Source organism: Babylonia areolata, chromosome 15, assembly GCF_041734735.1.
Source record: "Babylonia areolata isolate BAREFJ2019XMU chromosome 15, ASM4173473v1, whole genome shotgun sequence".
In the NCBI taxonomy this organism is placed as follows: domain Eukaryota; kingdom Metazoa; phylum Mollusca; class Gastropoda; order Neogastropoda; family Buccinidae; genus Babylonia; species Babylonia areolata.
Genome location: NC_134890.1, coordinates 5,981,708 through 6,000,010, shown reverse-complemented (window position 1 = coordinate 6,000,010; position 18,303 = coordinate 5,981,708). Strand labels below are relative to the sequence as shown.

General features: G+C 41.2%; 1 protein-coding gene across 2 annotated transcripts in view; it reads left to right on the top strand.

Moving 5' to 3' along the window:
• Positions 1 to 14,221, top strand: part of LOC143290397 (uncharacterized) — an 83,690-nt gene extending 69,469 nt beyond the window's left edge. For both annotated transcript variants that reach the window (XM_076599796.1, XM_076599795.1), the window contains 2 exons: positions 313 to 540; positions 7,767 to 14,221. In XM_076599796.1, coding sequence (XP_076455911.1) covers positions 313 to 540; positions 7,767 to 8,114 — 576 coding nt within the window. In that variant the 3' untranslated portion in view covers positions 8,115 to 14,221. The remainder of the gene's footprint in view (positions 1 to 312; positions 541 to 7,766) is intronic.
• The last annotated feature ends 4,082 nt before the right edge of the window (positions 14,222 to 18,303 follow it).

Below are 18,303 nucleotides of genomic sequence, written 5' to 3'. Positions count from 1 at the left end.
TAGCTGAGTGGATTTTCAGTCTGAAGGTCTTCGGTGTCAGCTCCTGGTGGCTAAAGCGTGGAGATTTCTGTGTTCTCCCATGTCATATGTGTTGGCCTGCTAGTGCCTTAATCTTCGTCTTGTGTATGCACAAACAAAAGGTCAAGAACACATGTTAAAGATCCCACAGCACATGTTGGTGTATTGAAGAGAAAATACTGAGGATATTAAAACATACTTAGTAAATTTATTTCTCTGAGATCAGGTGTTTTCTGTTGTCTTTTTCTCTGCCATAAAGACCTGGTAGCAGCAACAAACCATCTTTACTTGCAGGATAAGGATGGAATGATCAGCTACCCTACGAAAACCTGGGCCCCTCGTGACTTTGAACTTCAACGCATCGTCGACCGCATCAGGGAAACAAGGGAAGCCAGTCCTGACTACGCCCCCTGGGAAAGATACATTGAAGAAGGGCAGCAACTGTTGAAGGCGCAGGAAGCAAATTATGAGCGGCCTCTGCCAGAGACTGATCGCCTGTACATGAACATTGGAGATAACCAGGTGAGAGTCCATTCTTTCTATTGCTTCAAGGGAATTGAGCTGTTGCTTGGCTGTCAGGGGATGGAGTGTATGTGTGTGATTCAGAATCAAATTTATTTGTCAGTTAAACCTTAACAATATTGATAAGACATGAACACACATGCCACACTCATTAAGTTAAGTTGGCAGTAGTTAAAACAAAATAGAACAAGAAATTGATTTATTCCTCATGCAATGACTCTTCTGGCAGCAGCAATAAATAAATTTTCCCAGCATTCCTACAAGTTTTGTCTTCTAGTATGAGCTGATTGGTTTTATTAGTAGTAGGAAGGTATTTTTGTTGAATTTTGTGAATGAATTCTTCTCATAGTTCTTTGTATATTCCGCAGTTATCCAAGAAATCTGAATTCATCTCCAATTGTTTGACATTGCAGGCTTTGTCTCATTTCTTTGGGATGATCCTTTTCTTTTGCAAGGTCGTGACAGGATATTTTTTATTCGCACAGTGACTGTTTTTGATTATAACTAAGATATCCTTCAAGCAAGTAAGGTTTGGTTCTGTATTCATTAGTAATTTTATTATAGAATTGTAATTTTGAAATATTTTCAGATTTGTTTCTCTTCCAAAGTAAAACATTTGTATTCTAGTTTATTCTAGTTCATTTATGATGTGACTAAGACTGTGAACATTGATTGTGAACTGATTATTCCAAATCTGTCCTAAACCAAGGTGTTTAAATATCATTCTGAGAATGCAAGTGTTCGCTGTTTTATCTCGTTTGTGAACATATCATCATATACAAGTTTAAAGGTTTTTGGGTTGTTTTTTTTGGCATGCTTGTATAATGTGTAACCTAAATTTTATGATTTTACTGATCACTTTTAAGGTTAAGGGATATTTGTCGTCTTCCTAGGTGTTTATACTATTCAGTTGTTTCTATGACTTCTGTACCACATTTGAAATATATTTGAGCTCTTGATTCTGATTTTGAAAATATGACTTCTTTTGTTTTGTCTCTGTTTACAGTATGTCAAAACAGTATGTTTTGCCTACTGTTTACAATTTGTCTTAACTGGTTTAGTTTTAGCTGTAGGCCACATTTAGTTTTTGAAAACAGTACTAAGTCATCAGCTTATAAAAGACAAGAGATACTTTTATTTTGAGAACAATTGGTGAATTGGTATGTCGGAACTGATCAACATTTATGAATATATTGAATCATGCAGGGCTTAGTGCATTTCCCCTTAGAACTTCTCTTTCAACAAAAACTGTCATTTTCATTACAGATGCAGACTTTTGTGTTTGTGTATATTTATATATAATTTTTTTTTTATCAAATTGAAGCACCTATCTAATATGTGTTGACACACATACGCCCATATTCCCCACTCCCACACACACACACACACACACACACACATATATATATATATATATATATATATATATATTCACACCTGCATGTTCCAATATTCTGTTGCTCCCACAGTGTAGACATGCATACACACACATACCTCATCTTCTACACACACACACACACACATTGTTTCCTTAACCCACCGAATGCTGACATGGATCACAGGATCTTTAACATGCATATTTGATCTTGTGCTTGCGTATACACACAAAGGGGGTTCAGGCACAAGCAGGTCTGCACGTATGTTGACCTGGGAGATTGGAAAAATCTCCACCCTTTACCCACCAGGTGCCGTCACCGAGATTCAAACCAGGGACCTTCATATTGAAAGTCCAACGCTTCAACCACTCAGCTATTGCACCTGTCTGTTTTTCAAATCAAATTATTATACTCTGTCAGATGATACAACACTAAATGTTTGAATGTCTTTGTACTTGTTTGTGTGTGTGTGTGTCTGTGTATACCTTATTGTGTGTCTATGTATACTTTATTGTGTGTATGTGTGAATATCTGTGTATATGTGGAGTGATGGCCTAGAGGTAACACGTCCACATAGGAAGCGAGAGAATCTGAGCGCGCTGGTTCGAATCACGGCTCAGCTGCCGATATTTTCTCCCCCTCCACTAGACCTTGAGTGATGGTCTGGACGCTAGTCATTCGGATGAGACAATAAACCGAGGTGCCATGTGCAGCATGCACTTAGCGCACGTAAAAGAACCCACGGCAACAAGAGTTGTTCCTGGCAAAATTCTGTGGAAAAATCCACTTCGATAGGAAAAACAAATAAAACTGCACGCAGGGAAAAAAAAAAGGGGGTGGCGCTGTTGTGTAGTGATGCACTTTCCGTGGGGAGAGCAGCCTGAATTTCACACAGAGAAATCACTTGTGATAAAAAGAAATACAAATACAAATATGTTTGTGTGTGCGAGTGTGAATGTTGGTGTATATGTTTGTGTGTGTAAGTGTGAATGTTTGTGTGTGAGAGTGTGAATGTCTGTGAATATGTTTATATGTGCATGTTAATATCTCTGTGTGTGTGCGTGTGTGTGTGTGTGAATGTCTGTGTATATGTTCGGGTATGTGAGTGTGATTGTCTGTGAATGTTTATATGTGAATATCTCTGTGTGTGTGTGTGTGTATGTTTATGTTTGTGAGTGTGAATGTGAATATATATTTGTGTGTGTGTGTGTGTGTGTGAATATCTGTGAATATGTTTGTGTATATGAGTGTGAATATGTTCATGTGAATGTCTGTGAATGTGTTTGTGCATGTGAGTGTACTCTCATGGGGGATGTGGAGGGAGGGGGAGGTTGTGGTCTTCCAGCTAAAAATAGTATCCCCATTTTCAGGAAATTATGCACTAATTTGACTAAAGCTTTCTGCTCAACCATCATTTTGTTTGTTTTTAGCTTTTTCCTTTGTTCTTGCCATCTCTTCCTTTTTTTTCTGTCCACCTTTTTCTGGTCTTGATTTTTTTCTCTCTCTTTTCGACTCACTTGTGTAAACAAAGTGAGTCTGTTTTATAACCCAGTGTTCGGTTGTTTGTGTGCGTCTATGTGTATGTCTGTGTGTTTGTGGTAAACTTTGACATTGCCGTTTTCTCTGGAACTACTGGCATAAAGACATTTGAAAACAAGAGAACGCTGGCCATTAAGAAAATGTGAGCGAAGGAAGCAGGGCTCAACTTCTAGAGACGTTTTCCCTTGCAACACCTGTGGGAAGTGCTGCGCATCCAGAATCGGCCTCTTCTCCCATATGAGGACACACACCGACATAAACCTGCCTGCCTACTCATCCGTCGGTCTTACAGGAGACTCCATCACTTTGTTTGCCAGTACCAAATTTGGCTTAACTCTTTCATTGCTGTACAAACCAGCTGAGCAGCAGTACACTTCTGTTTAAACCAGCTGTGCAGGAGAGGGAAAACTGTGTCACCACCAACCCATTTTAAACTGCCATAACTTCGCTTCTACTCATTCAGTCTTCTTCATTCATAGCTCCTTTTAAAGGGCAACAAATGCAAATTATGATAAGCATGTTTATTTGAATGAACATATTGACTGAATTTTGATATCATTTGATGAAAATGAAAAAGTATGTACTTTTGAGTAGTTCTCACATATTGTAGCTGTTTTCAACATGAAATACACCATTTCAAGTAAAAATGAACAAACAGACTGGGAAATACAACTGGAAACATAGACATAACACACTGTAATGAAATGTGCACTCACCTATGTGCAGGAATGAGAAGAACACACACACAAACACACACACACAGTCACACCAGCATTCCATCAGGGAAAACACCACCACCACACACTGTATGTTGCAAAACTGGAAAGTTTCATGGTTCCTTTCACAAATACATTATTGAATAATATATTTGTGTCAATTTGATATAGCAAAAGAAACACAAAAGCACACACAAAAAATACAAAAAACACCACATCCTATTTGGAAACACAAACACTACACACACCGTATGGCTCCTTTCACTAATGTCTTTGTACATTATCAAATGTCTTTGTGTCACTTGTCAATCATTCTCGACCGGTCTGGTGAATTCTTCTCCACTGTCTCTGTCAGCAACCGGCACTCCAGCGGGCAAATTATCATCTAAACTCATTTGCAGTGCCTCTGTAGTGTTGTAAACACCTTTTTGTTTGTTTCCAGAAGGGTTGGCCATGCTTCAACTGGAGAAATAATAATAATAATAATGGATACTTATATAGCACACTATCCAGAAATCTGCTCTAGGTGCTTTACAAAAACGCTTTTGTTAACATAACACATCATATCTGTTACATACACACACCAAAATGTGACTACACACACACACACACACACACACACACACACACACACACACACTGCATACATACATTTTAACATACATGTGTATCTAACAGCTACCCTAACACATACGCACACATAGGCAGGCACAAACTTACATAAACACACACACACGCACACACAATACACATTCATATACATGCATGTAGTTATGTACACATACATATGTATACACACATAGTCAAGCACAGCTAACGCAAAGGAAGTGGACCTGCCACAATTGAACTTATTGCTGAGGGAAAAGGTGAGTTTTGAGACGAGATTTAAAAGATGCGAGGGAATCAGAATGACGGAGGTTATCAGGGAGCTTGTTCCACGTCTTTGGCGATTGAAAAGAAAACGATCTGTGTTAATAGGTCTTACTTCTAATGTGAGGTATCCTGAGAAGTCGAGTATCAGAGGAAGAACGGAGCTGGCGAGACGGGGTATAGATATGGATGAGTTCAGAAAGATACTTGGGGCCAGATCTGTTGACTGCAGAAAATGTCAGAGTGGATAGCTTATAGTCTATTCGATCAGAAACAGGCAACCAGTGGAGAGACTGAAGGAGAGGAGAAACATGGTCAAATTTAGAAGCTCTGCAAATGAGGCTGGCAGCATTATTCTGAATTCGTTGGAGTCTGTCTAACAGATATTTGGGAAGGCCGGCCAAAAGAGAGTTGCAGTAATCTAATCTTGAGAGAACCAGAGAGCATACAAGTGTCTTGGTTGCATCGGTTGAGAGATAGTGGCGGGTAGAGCTGATTCTACGCAGGTGGGCTATTGATCAGAACAGAGTCAGGAAAGGAAGGATGTTGACGAAACTTCTTTGGACAGGTTATCATCAATTCAGTCTTATCATCATTTAATTGCAGCTTGTTGAGAGTCATCCAGTCCTTTAGGCGAGCAATGCACTCCTGTGTTTGAGTCACCAGTGCATCAAATTCAGCTATGGAAGCTGATTGATAAAGTTGTGTGTCATCAGCAAAGCTCTCATGCGACATCGCATGATGACTGATGACATCCGACACAGGAGCCGCATACAGCATGAAAAGAACAGGACCTAGGACGGACCCCTGTGGGACACCATATTTCAAGGCAGATACTCTAGAGTATCTACCATTTACACACACTTTCTGTGTACGATCTGACAGGTAAGACGTGATCCATGCTAGTGCAGTGTCACGAATACCAAAGGAAGTTTTAAGTCTGTTCAAGAGGATAGAGTGGTCAATAGTGTCAAAAGCTGCTGACAAATCTAAGAGAGCGAGAACAGATATCTTATCCTCATCAAATCCCGAAACCAAATCATTCACTATTCTAAGAAGGGCTGTTTCACAACTATGACCACGTCTATGAGCTGACTGGTGGGAATTAAGTAAACCATTTTGTTCCAGATGAGCTAAGAGCTGAGACAATATGATCTTTTCTAGCAGTTTTGATAAAAATGACAGATTAGAGACAGGTCGATAATTTTTCAAACAATTATGATCCAAGGATGGTTTCTTGATGAGTGGACGTACAACAGCAGATTTGAAGCTTTCTGGGAACCAACAGCTAGATAAGTTTGGAAATATTCGACAACGTGCGTCAACTTGAAACTCAAATGTAGAATAGATGCTCCTGAAACATGCGGTGAACATTTCCAACTTGTGTGGTCTCATGAAAAAAAGAAAGAATGAGGTTGGTAACACTAGTGTACAAGTCGCTGATCGATGCCTGCGGCGTTGAGCGTACAAGTTGATGATCGGTGCCTGAAGTGTTCAACTAGAAAGTCGCCAATCAGTGCCTGAACCATCCAGAGGGTTAAACATAGTATGAAAAGAAACCTCGTTTTTCTTGTTCTCAATTAAAAGGAAAGAAATACAAATTCTGGACAGAACACATAGTGATACTAACTACACCATTGACATGTTCACTGGATATAAATATTGTAAAGTGGACACTGAATTAATTGGAATAAACATAAAAGAAAAATTGAATCAATCGTTTCTTTCAGCCCGTTGTAGACTGGTTCTTGCAGATCTAATGATCTTCCATGTGTTGCGATGTGCTTGAAGCGATGGCAACATCTCCTTTACCGCCAAAATGAAAGGATGATTGAGATATAATGAAACACACAAAAAACATGGTTTAAATGGCATTATTACGTCCTCTACAGTCACATCTGTTTATTGCATGAAGAAGAAAACATCAACATTGCATTAAATATTAAATTCAGCCAAATGACATGAATGCGCCGTAGTAGTGGGGATTAGTCTGCTTGCTTTGGAACTGAACATGCATGGTTCGATCCCGCTCGCATGCCTTTTTTTCTTTTTCTTTTTTCTTCCAAGCTTATTTTATATATCATATTTAATACAGAGCACTTTTCAGTGATTTTTTAAATCTCTTTTTTTCCTGCTCATAATTCCTTAACTGGATAAAGCACGAAGTACAAGTGAGTCTTGAAGGCTGTGCCTCTTGTTTTTTTCCTTTTTCTGGACTTGATAATTGGGCACTCTTTGTGTTGCATTCCTTTGTTTCACCTAGGATGTGTGAATTTTCCTGCTGATGTTTTTGATTTTGTATGACTATTTTAAACATATAACTTTGTGTTTTATGGATAACTGTATTTGTGTACAGGTTGGTTTAATTACCCTTGGTTAGAAAAAACAAAAACTGACAGAATGTTCAGAGGCATATCCAAGGTCGGTGTGTATGAATATGACCGTACTCATGCCAGATTTTCTTTTTCCAGATTCTTTAGCATAGATATTGATTGTGATTTAAAACCCAATATGGCCTTGTGTGGTTGGCTGGTCTAAGCATCAGTGATGATATCTCTTGTGTGTGTGTGTGTGTGTGTGTGTGTGTGTGTTAGCATGTAAGAACAAGTGAGTGTGGATGTGTATCAGTGTGTCACTGTTTATAAGCAAGTGTACATGTTTTCTGAAATGTTTCATTTTTAACAGGAAAAAAACACTGTTTTACATCTGACACTGTGTTGATCAGGTGATTGAGGTACAACACCCAGAGCCTCGTGGTGGAGTTCCTCGACGCATGGATGTTCCTGCTGTGCATTATGGGGTGATGGGAGCAGGAAGACCCATACGCAACGAGATGTCTCGCCACGAATTTGCCAGTCACTACAGCATTGTTGCATGTGACATGGAGTTTGATCAGGTCCTTGAGTCTATTGTTGGTAATCGCAAAGACAGTTTCATGTTTGTTCGAGGTGTGTCAGACTATATCAATGGTCAGCACAACCGGGAGTGGATTCCCTATGCTGCTCTAGCAGCTGCAGCAGCCACAAAAGCTATCATCAAGTGTCTGCATAACCCTCAGATGGACGATTTCTGATCAAGCTGCCACCACATCCTCATCTGTTGCATCATTGCAGCTTCTTGCTCATCCAGTGAAAGGATAATATCATGAAAACAAGAGCACCTCAGCTTGTAGTTCTGTCTCACTGCAGTTTCTAGTTGTTCAGGTAGCAAGGGTTGTATGGCCATCATAAAGGCAATGTTATTTCCTTTCAGTGCTTAGTACTTCTGATTAAGTTTTGGGTTGTTGTTTTGTTGTTGTTGTTTTTTTTTTGGGGGGGGGGGATTTTTTTGGTGGGGTGTGAGGGGGTTACAGTAAACTGTAAAATTGTTGTGGCTGTTTGATTTTGGCTGCATATTTTGATCTTCTAGAACTCTTTAATTAATCACACACAGGTTTTACCATTGCAGACACTGTAAAGAAAAAAAAAGAGAGGGAAACCTATTACCTGCATCTGTCATTAGTGAAACATGTTTACCACATAAACACAATAGTTTTGTAAAACTGCAGACAGTTGATCATTTTCAGATGTTGCCAAGAAAACAGACCAGATATTTAAACTTATGCTCTGCACAGAGTTAATGTATTTTATAAAAGGCTCTTGCACTTTTCTATACCAGTGTAAAAGCATTTTTTAGGTGGAGGAATTTCCATTTGCTATCACATAATAATCAACCAGTTTTGAGACACAGAAATAAATCTTGTTGACAAAACAAGTAATATGCAGTGTTGCAGTAATTTTCTCCTGTTTGATTAAGAAACATTCTGTCATGCCCTTAGTCTTTTCATTCCATGCACAAAGTTGTAAAATTTCCGTTGTCATGAATAAATTAACCATTTATTGCCAGAATTTGATATATTTGGAATCTTTTATTTATGAATTTGTTCCTTAATTGTGTGTCTGAATTATCTAAATCATTTGCCTTAAATCCTGTATGATTCTCAATAAAAAGAAATTGCTGTTCACATTCATCAGTTATGTAAATGCTTTTTTAGCTGTCAAAATTATGTGAAGTTGTAGCTTTTTTTCATGTTAAAACAACCCCCTATTTTGCCAATACTCGCACACACAGTGCACATGTACACTCGCACATGTGTACACACACACACACACACACACACACACACACACACATTCATGGTACAATTGAAGGTTTGTGTAAATCTCATTAACATATATGATGATGGTCAATAGAAATGAGTGCTCTTTAACTGTTAAGTAACAGAGATGCCTTCATCTGCACAGTCACTGTTATTGTTATTGCTGGCAGCAGATAACTGTTTGTGTACAGTGTATAAGGATGTTGCTCTGTTACAACTGCTGTCGTGTTGAATTGACTGGAGGATAAAAATGCATGTGTTTATTGTAGCTGATGGAGTCTGCTTGTGTAAATCGGGATTAATTGGTTGGTTTTTCATTTGGTGGGATAATGACCAGAGTAGTGTGTTTTGTCACCATGTGATTTGCTTTGTCCCATTGCTGGAATTGACTGCTTAGAGATTTGTTAACCAACCGGCTTATTTGTGTATAGAGATTTGTTAACCAACCGGCTTATTTGTGTATAGAGATTTGTTAACCAACCGGCTTAATTGCATCTTTGTTTTCATCATTGCTATAGCTTGTTCCGTGACCTGATATTTGGGACATACACAAATTGGCAACAAGCTGTCTCCTTATATAATGTAATATAAGGTACTTCAGGTATGTGCTGCTACATGCTTCATAGATCCTTGATCACTGTCTTTCTGTTTGTCTCCTTCCAGCTTCTGGTTGGTGGAATGTTTTTTGTATGTTTGTTTTGAGGGGAGTTTTCTTTTCATCAAGATGTTATAATGTAATCTGGTCAGGCCATGTTGACTTCCAGAATGTCAACCATCCCAGATCTGTTTTTCTTTTTATTTCTGAAGCTTGTTTATGTGGCCAGCATTCCTGACTGCAAAATTTCACTGAAATGCTGTCATCACAGACAGCCCTTAACTTATGCACTGAGAAGAAACAAGTGGCCATTTGCCACAGTCAGAATAGTTTGTTTATTGGGGGGGGTGGGGGTGGGGGAGTCTTATGTGTCTTTTTTTCGATTTTGTGCCAAGCTTCAGCTCTTTAGTTAAACAATGTGCTATTTTGTGTTGTTCTCTTTGATTGCTTCTTGTTAAACTATAAAAATGCAATGTCTGCAACAATGAAATGTAGTCTGCTTCATTACTGCTTGCATTAAGTTTCTGAACCTTCAGTTTTAGTATACCACAATTTTGGGTTTGTTTCTTTGTTCCCATCATCTCTTACTAAAATGGTGAACTGCTAACTTTTTATTGTTGTATGTTTCTTCACGTTTTATTCGCCCTTCATGTTTTGATTTAGCCAGTATTCAGCAGTAGTGTGAGGCAATAGCTAGTCTGCTTGATGTTTATTCTAAGTTATGGGCTTTGAGACATGGTGCATTATTTTCAACATCACATTGGGAGTGAAATTTTGTCTGAATTGCAGTCTTTGTGGGAAGAGGATGGGAAAGATTTAGTATGCAGGAGAACTGTTTTAGCCACATGTATCATTACAAGTAGCTATCATTTTGTTTTTGAATGCATTTTATCAAAATGAAAGCCATATGCCCAGCAAAGTCCCAGAAATGGATGGAGTGTAACACAGTCCTGCAGCTTATCCCCTTTCTGAACACCTCCGTATCTAGCACTTTACTCAGTTTCTGCGGCATGACAGGGATATATATCACAGGCTGCATTACTCTGTGTTAGTGTTTTTTTATGTGGTCTTGCTCAAACATTTTCATTGCTTTTCGTGTTGAATTATGGCTTGAGCACCAGACTGACATTCAACTTTCACTTAAATCATCAAGTTAGTTTCAGTTTCAGTAGCTCAAGGAGGCGCCACTGCGTTCAGACAAATCCATATACGCTACACCACATCTGCCAAGCAGATGCCTGACCAGCAGCATAACCCAACGCGGTTATCATTACAAGTTAAGGTAAAGGGAAGAGGTGTTGTGGAAGAATTAGGTGCTGGACTTCTGATCCAGTATCAGTATCAGTAGCTGAAGGAGGCATCAGTATTTACCAGCTGTCAGGGTTTGCAGCCCTGTTGCAGCATGGTGGTGTGTCCTTTGGGAAAGTCATTCCAGTTTTCATCACTTCACCCAGGTGTGAATGGGTACCGGACTTCTGTTGGGGAAGGTTAAAATGGCAAAGTCAGCTTTGAAGGAAAAACAAAGGACATCCCAAAATTTCAGGCTGGTTATCCCAGCTGTGTTGGAAGTATATGAGACAACCCATCTCCCAACACAGCAAGCTGTTACCCTGATGCTGCCTGTGCCGCCCCAACAATCTGTCTTCCTCATCTTTTCAGGACAGCCTGGACATGATGTACTGGAATGTCAACAAACTGTATTCATAATTTCCTGCTTCAGTGATCTTTACCTAAACAGTTGGTTTCTTCAGACTGTTTTCTCAACTCAGAGTGAGGCCCCCACAATCCCTGTCCCATTTCTTGGACAACAGATTATGTGTGGTTATGACAACAGATTATGTGTGGTTATGACAAAAGCACAAGTAGTTTGATTGTGACTTTCAGTCAGAACTCTATGTCAAAGGTATATATGGACTAAATCAGGATTTCATGAAAACACCTGGTTCAGGTAACAGATTCACTATGTGCCCCACATCCATTTTCTCGTAAAGTACCATCAGTTGCAAGTAAAGAGCAAGGATTTTCTGAGATGTGAATCAGCAGTGGGGTTGGGCTACCCTTGATGCATCACTGGCTTTGTTATTTCTGGCTGTATTTTATTCTCATCTGAGAGGCATTCTCTGTATATTTGGACACAGTAAGTGTTTGCCTCAGTCAGATTTTTTAGAAGAAATTCTAATTTTGAGGAAATGTAAACAACATTCCTGTTGACATGTGACAGATTTAACTATTTTTATAATGTTATTGGCAACTGATGTAAGTCCATTCCAAGATTGGTTGTGTTCAAAACATGTTTTTAAATCAAATATATGACATGTTCATCCTGTGATGATTTTCCCTGGGGCTGACATGGCCAGTGCTCTTGTTATTTATCAGGGACACTCTGTGTTGTGATGGATTTACAGTCATTTTGTGAGCAAACTGTTGACACTATTTTGTGACTTTTTCAGGATTTTTACCGTGATTCTATTATGTTTTTGAATATTCATTGGCAGTTTGTGATTGTAATTCTCATATATTGAAAGCTCCATCTTTCAGTTCACCTTTTGTTTTCTTTTATACTAAGCTGTTTTCCACAGCAACAGAGTAGAACAGACTGAATATTGAACTGGCTCTAGTGAAGAAGACCTGACTGAAATGTCAGTATTTTAGTTGTTTGCCCAATAGCCTGATGAAATTTAAACCTTGTTTTCCAGGTTTCTGAACTCAGAATTATGTGTGTCGCTTAAGGTTAAGTGATATAATCCTGACCGATTCAATCACTACTCAAATTCTCAAGGCATTACTGTAGACCAACAGCATACCTATTTGGTTCACACAGTCAAATACTTTTGTAAGACTATGTTTCACTGCACTATTTTTAGTTCTACAGATGCCGTTAAAAAAATATGTATGTGCCTTATTTAAATCTGACCTGCCTGAGCTAAACCTGACCATCTTGATCTAATGCCAACTGGAGTTGTGAATATGTGGAACTGTGCAACAGAAGGGGGTAGGAGGGGCTCCAGGCCGTTTGCCTGGAGGCAGCTGACTTGATGTCCACTCCATTGTTGTTAATGCGTGTGTGTGTGTGTGTGTGTGTGTGTGTGTGTGCATGCAAGGTGTAAAAATCAGGATAGGGATGATACAGAGAGAACGAGAGACAGAGGTATGGTGGGAGGGAGGGAGAGAGAGACGTACACACTGCAATCACACACACAGTCACACACACCATAACACACACATAGAGGCATAATCCAAGTGTGTTGGTATGTTTTCATAGTATTCTGGAAAATCAAGATAAAACATGAAATAGAAATGATTCACACACACACACACACACACACACACACACACAGACCCTGTCATATCTGAACTGGTCAGGATTAGATTAACCAGTTGAAATGGTTGATCTAACCTCGACCAACTTTGTCACTGCATGGATAGAAATAGCCTTGAAGCCAACTGAAACATGACATTGTTACTTCCCAGACATATTGTTTTATTCATAGGCATGTGAGATGAAGCTGGCAAATCAACTGTTTCTTACCTGGTCTTGTGACATTTGCTAAATCAGTGCACAGACTTCACAGCAAAGTGTTGCCCAAGCTGTCATCCAGTGACTCACACACACAGGGACTGTTTCTGCACCACACTACATCACAGCTCGGGTTTTCCTGATGTTCTGATTGGTCATAATATTCTGTTTATTCTGTTTCCCTGAGCTGCTGGCATGAATAGATCAGCATTGGCAAGCATGGTAACATGTAAACATCAGTCAGGTTTTGATCATTGAAAAATCGGTCAGGATTAGATCATTTTACCCTAATCATTAGTTTGTAGTTTGAACACAATTTCATAGGGAAATGTGAATAAACAGAATGAAGTAGATTAAAACTTGCTTTGTAGAATGCCTTTGTCTTTGATCTTTGATTTATTATTTAGTATCGAAATAATACTTGTTAGTGTTTATATTTTTCTTCCTTGCTGCTTTCACTTTATGTAGCATGCCAGTAGCTAGGAAAATGCCACTGATAAACCATGAAAAAAAAAGAAGATAAAATGATTGATGAAAGGAAATTATATATTAATCAACAGAAAAAAATCCATCCAACTGCAAAAATGTGGTTGAAAAGGCCATGAACATCAGCACTGTTGATTTCCCATAACATATGGGAAAAGTCCATGAACATCAGTGTTAAAGAGTTCTCAGACTGACACACTTTGAGTACAATTTGGGTTTGAGAATGCCCAGAACACTTTCTTCATCTATTCATCCATTATTGAGAAGTGAATTATAACATGAGTCAGACTCTTAAAAAGATTTTGTTCACTTGTGTATGCAGTGTTGAAATGGTCATAGTTAACAGTGGTCTGAATGCCATCATGTGCAGTACATGCACATGTGAGAAACTAAGATGATTATGATAGTGGATGACATTTTTCAATAAACTTTTCTTGCTTTCACCCATTGGGCTGGGCTCCTGCCCTTTTCTTTTTTTAACAGTGTTCTACATGTGAAGTAGACATAGATATCTATACACAGACAAAACACACACCCGCACACACACACACCAGTTTTCTTGCTGCAAACCTGAACTGGAAGAAAAAGATGACAGTTAAGGTAGTGTGGAGATGTGGTGTTGGTGTACATGATTCTGTCTTGCTGTCCATCGAAGCTACATCACATGCAGCCACACTTGAACAAACATTTGCACTTTTACATGATAAAACATAACTCTAAATTTGAATTACACATACTTAACCGTGACCCAACTAGTGCAGACTCCGGCAGGGGTCTGACATTCCTGTCCTGTGCAAACTACTATCCTCCTATGCGGAGAAAACGAAAGCAACTATGGCCGATAACCTCCCGGAAGTAGGTAACCTCCCCTTTGTCCCGCTAGCTAGCGCCCTCTTTTTCCGGCAGCCATCATGACTCCTGTTCCTGTGCTCTTCATACGGCTAAGTTTTTTTTCGTATTTTCTGCCTGTCTGTCGATTCTCTGGCGTTCTTGTTTTTTGTCAAATTATGCCTCCAACCAGGTCACATAATTATATAGCTCGATTGGGTGATGACGTTAAAATTAAGGCACGATTGCAGTCAATTCGCTGACACTCTGGGCCCTCTACTCCTGGCCCTCTAAACAACACCAACCCGCCGCCTCCACTTCCTTCGCTCCCTCCGGTCGACTCCAGACCTCCACCACCTCCTACATCTCCTCTGGTGACTTCTAGAGGTTTGTTGCCACACACTTAGGTCAGTGTTGCCTTTAATGTCATTTTTATCGATCCGCGAACGCACTCGACGCGATCCGCGTTTTCTCGGCCCTCGGTACGAGTCGACCTGCTCTATCTCTTAACCCATACCCACAGTTGCACCAACGGAATGTGTCACAATCCCTTTGGGGAAACACCACAAAAAAAAACAAACAAAAAAACAAAAAAGCAGCTTGTTTTGGATCCGCATGTTAGATTGGGCCCTATGTGCGATGCGTCCATGGTGGCGGCCGTGACATCAGATCATGCGTCCCCCACGCGGCATGCCTCAACCATCTCGGATCCAGTGGCGACTGAGGCGCGTAGGGATGCCCTCCCCTGGTGTAGGGAGGAAGGTGGACCACTAGGGGACACGCTCGGCCATACACGTGCAACCCCCTCCTTGTCCGGAGTGCCCGATCCAAGGGAGGCAACCCCTGCTTCGGCACCCTTGCCGGTGACCACCGCAGTTATTTCCCTTGCACCGGCACTGCTCCTCGCCTACAGTGCGTGTGCGTGCACGGTCCTACCAAGCTATGCGGTGATGACCCCATCTGCCACACCGCCGAGTGCTGCTGTTTCCCATCCACTAATGGTGTCTCAGCAAGCTACTCAACCAAACAATCAGCAACTCATCGCTAACTTGCTGCAGCAATTATGCACCACTCGGCTTCCCCGTGCCACACCTTGCGCTTGCACCGCCCCTCGCCCACAGAGCAGGTACGTGCACGCCCCATTTGAACTTCGGCAGTGCTGGATTCTTCTGCCCCATTGCCTAACTCTGCTGTTACCCAGACTAATATCGGCACTTCCACGGTGGAGTGCCTCTTAATAACTCGATCCTGCCTCTCGGCAGTGCTCGGGCCGATCTTGTCTATCCCTTTATCCGTCAACACAGAACAACTGAACGTCGGTCCTCTCGCAGGAGCTATTCGCGAGGGTGGACCGCCGTTCAGCTACAGGGGGATGCACATCCCACGGCAAGCCCACGGACTTGCCACCCCCTCGTCCACGACGCCCATAACACTGGATTACGGCGCCGTCATGCCACATGCCCCGACCGTTTCGCGTCCGATGGCGACCGATTCGGGTTGGGATGCCCACGGCACTAAGGGACATTATAATTATTCCCCTTGCGGCAGTTTTCACCTGTGTCGGTTACGGTGGCATCGAACCACGGACTCTAACACGCAACATGACACCTTCCTCTACAGCGAGGACATGTCGCACCAGGGGATATGTGCTCTAAAGACACCATCCTTTTCGACGATTATCGGCGCCAAGGGAGGCAATTCCGCGTTTGTAACCAAGGCGGTTGAAGCTGTAGTTACTTTCGCCGACACAGCACGTCACTCCTGCCCCCCGTGCTGTCCACCAACGATGTTTTCTTTCGGTTTCTCGTTGGGTCCTGATGCCCATTCATGGACTTTACACAACTTTGCATAGCAACTGCACCTTTCTTGCTGTTTCTCAGGCTATTGGCCACTGAACTTTGGGGTTCTTCATCCCCCCACACTTGCACACAGTCCTCTGCAGGCAACCATCCCTATTACCATTCTCTTCTGGTTATTCACAATAACAGGAAATAAATCACAATATTTCCCCTTCCATTTTTTTATTTCTTATCAGAAAAAAAAAAGTTTATATATATATATATATATATATATACCATATCTTGCTACATTTATACACATTTCTATTTACACTTATAGATGTATACTTATCCCGCGGTATACACATGTGTGTGCGCTTTTGGATAGGTTCATACAACTTTCATATTAACATGTACAATTTCATTTCTATCTCTATTCATTGACATCTATTCATTGAGATTCTCTACATAGCAGTATAGACATACTTGCAATTGCATCATTCTGCCCAGATCCCTCTGTGTCTACATACTGGCACTTTATTCATATGCGTATGTACATCTCTTATATATAGGTGCATACACAGATTCCCTCCCATTACGGATTATGCACACTTACCCATTTACTTGGGTATATCTGTGCACGCTACACGTTTGCTCACACAGCTGCTTATTTCTCGTGACTAGATCTCTTGTCATGTCCTTGGCATATTCCTGACACCATCACTTGAGTTGATGGAAGTTTATAATCCCATTGCACATAATTATATGTATTCATTTTCATAAATTCATCCCTACCTTGCTTTTTTGGAGGACGACTGCACTCACAGACAAAACTGCCTCATTCACACCTGAATGTATGCTCCTTCACATGTCAGTAGTGGCTGGTCCTTAGGGACCCACACACACTACCTTCCCACCCACAGGGCTAAGGATACCCTCTCTTGGTGCATGGAGGGCCAAGGCAACCCAACTAATTTGCCTACAACAATCACCCACAGGGCTAGAGATGCCCTAACCGGGTACAAAGAGGGATGAGACAGTCCAACTTAGAGGTGCCACTCCAGACACACATGCCCTTCATTCTTTCCAAGTTTTAGCGGGCCCAAAAACTGCCCACTGGGCAGGAGACAATCACCCTAAGTCCATCTCTTCCACTCCTCACTAGTAGCGGAAGGCCTGGGTAGTAACTGTCTTCCTCTACACTCGGGAGAATGGCATATTAACGAGGACGGATGCGTCTCACAAAGCACAACGAACCGTTCATTACCCACAGGGGCGTACCTTTCTGCCCACTCATACCGACACGGCATATGCTGCATTCAAGCACATTAGTTCGCCCCATCACCTTGCTTGAACAGAGATCCAGCATTGATGTCTCAAACAATTGGCGTTCGAAAGCACTTTCTGCACTTGGTCTTCCCTGCCCGATCCTTTCAGCCTCAACACACAACCACTGTTGTGGTTACAGATGGGCATTTCTTCTCAAGCACTGTCTTTCCAAAGAGACACTTCCAGGGGTTTCTAGCCTAGGCAGCTATCCCATCATGGAGCCCCAGCCTTCAGTCAAGGGCCTGTCAGAGGATGACTTTGTTGTCACTTCGGAAGCAAGCACCATGTCTTTCAGACACACGGTCGCACCACAAGACCCCGTCAACTCCTTCCGGCTTCCTTACATTTCAACATAACCTGCATGGTGGACACCTTCATCCCTCAAGCACACAACAGCGGTTTCCTGATTTACCCATGCTGACTGGTGTCCTCCTAGGACCAGTATATGATAATCAGTTGTGTACGATCAGCAGAGCAGGCAACTGCTGTCCTGACTATTTGGGCTGGAATCTGATTCTACAATTTATAGTAGAGAGTGTTTTGCCCAAGTTGCATCCCCAGTCCCTCGATCAAGAGGGCCTTTGGACTCAC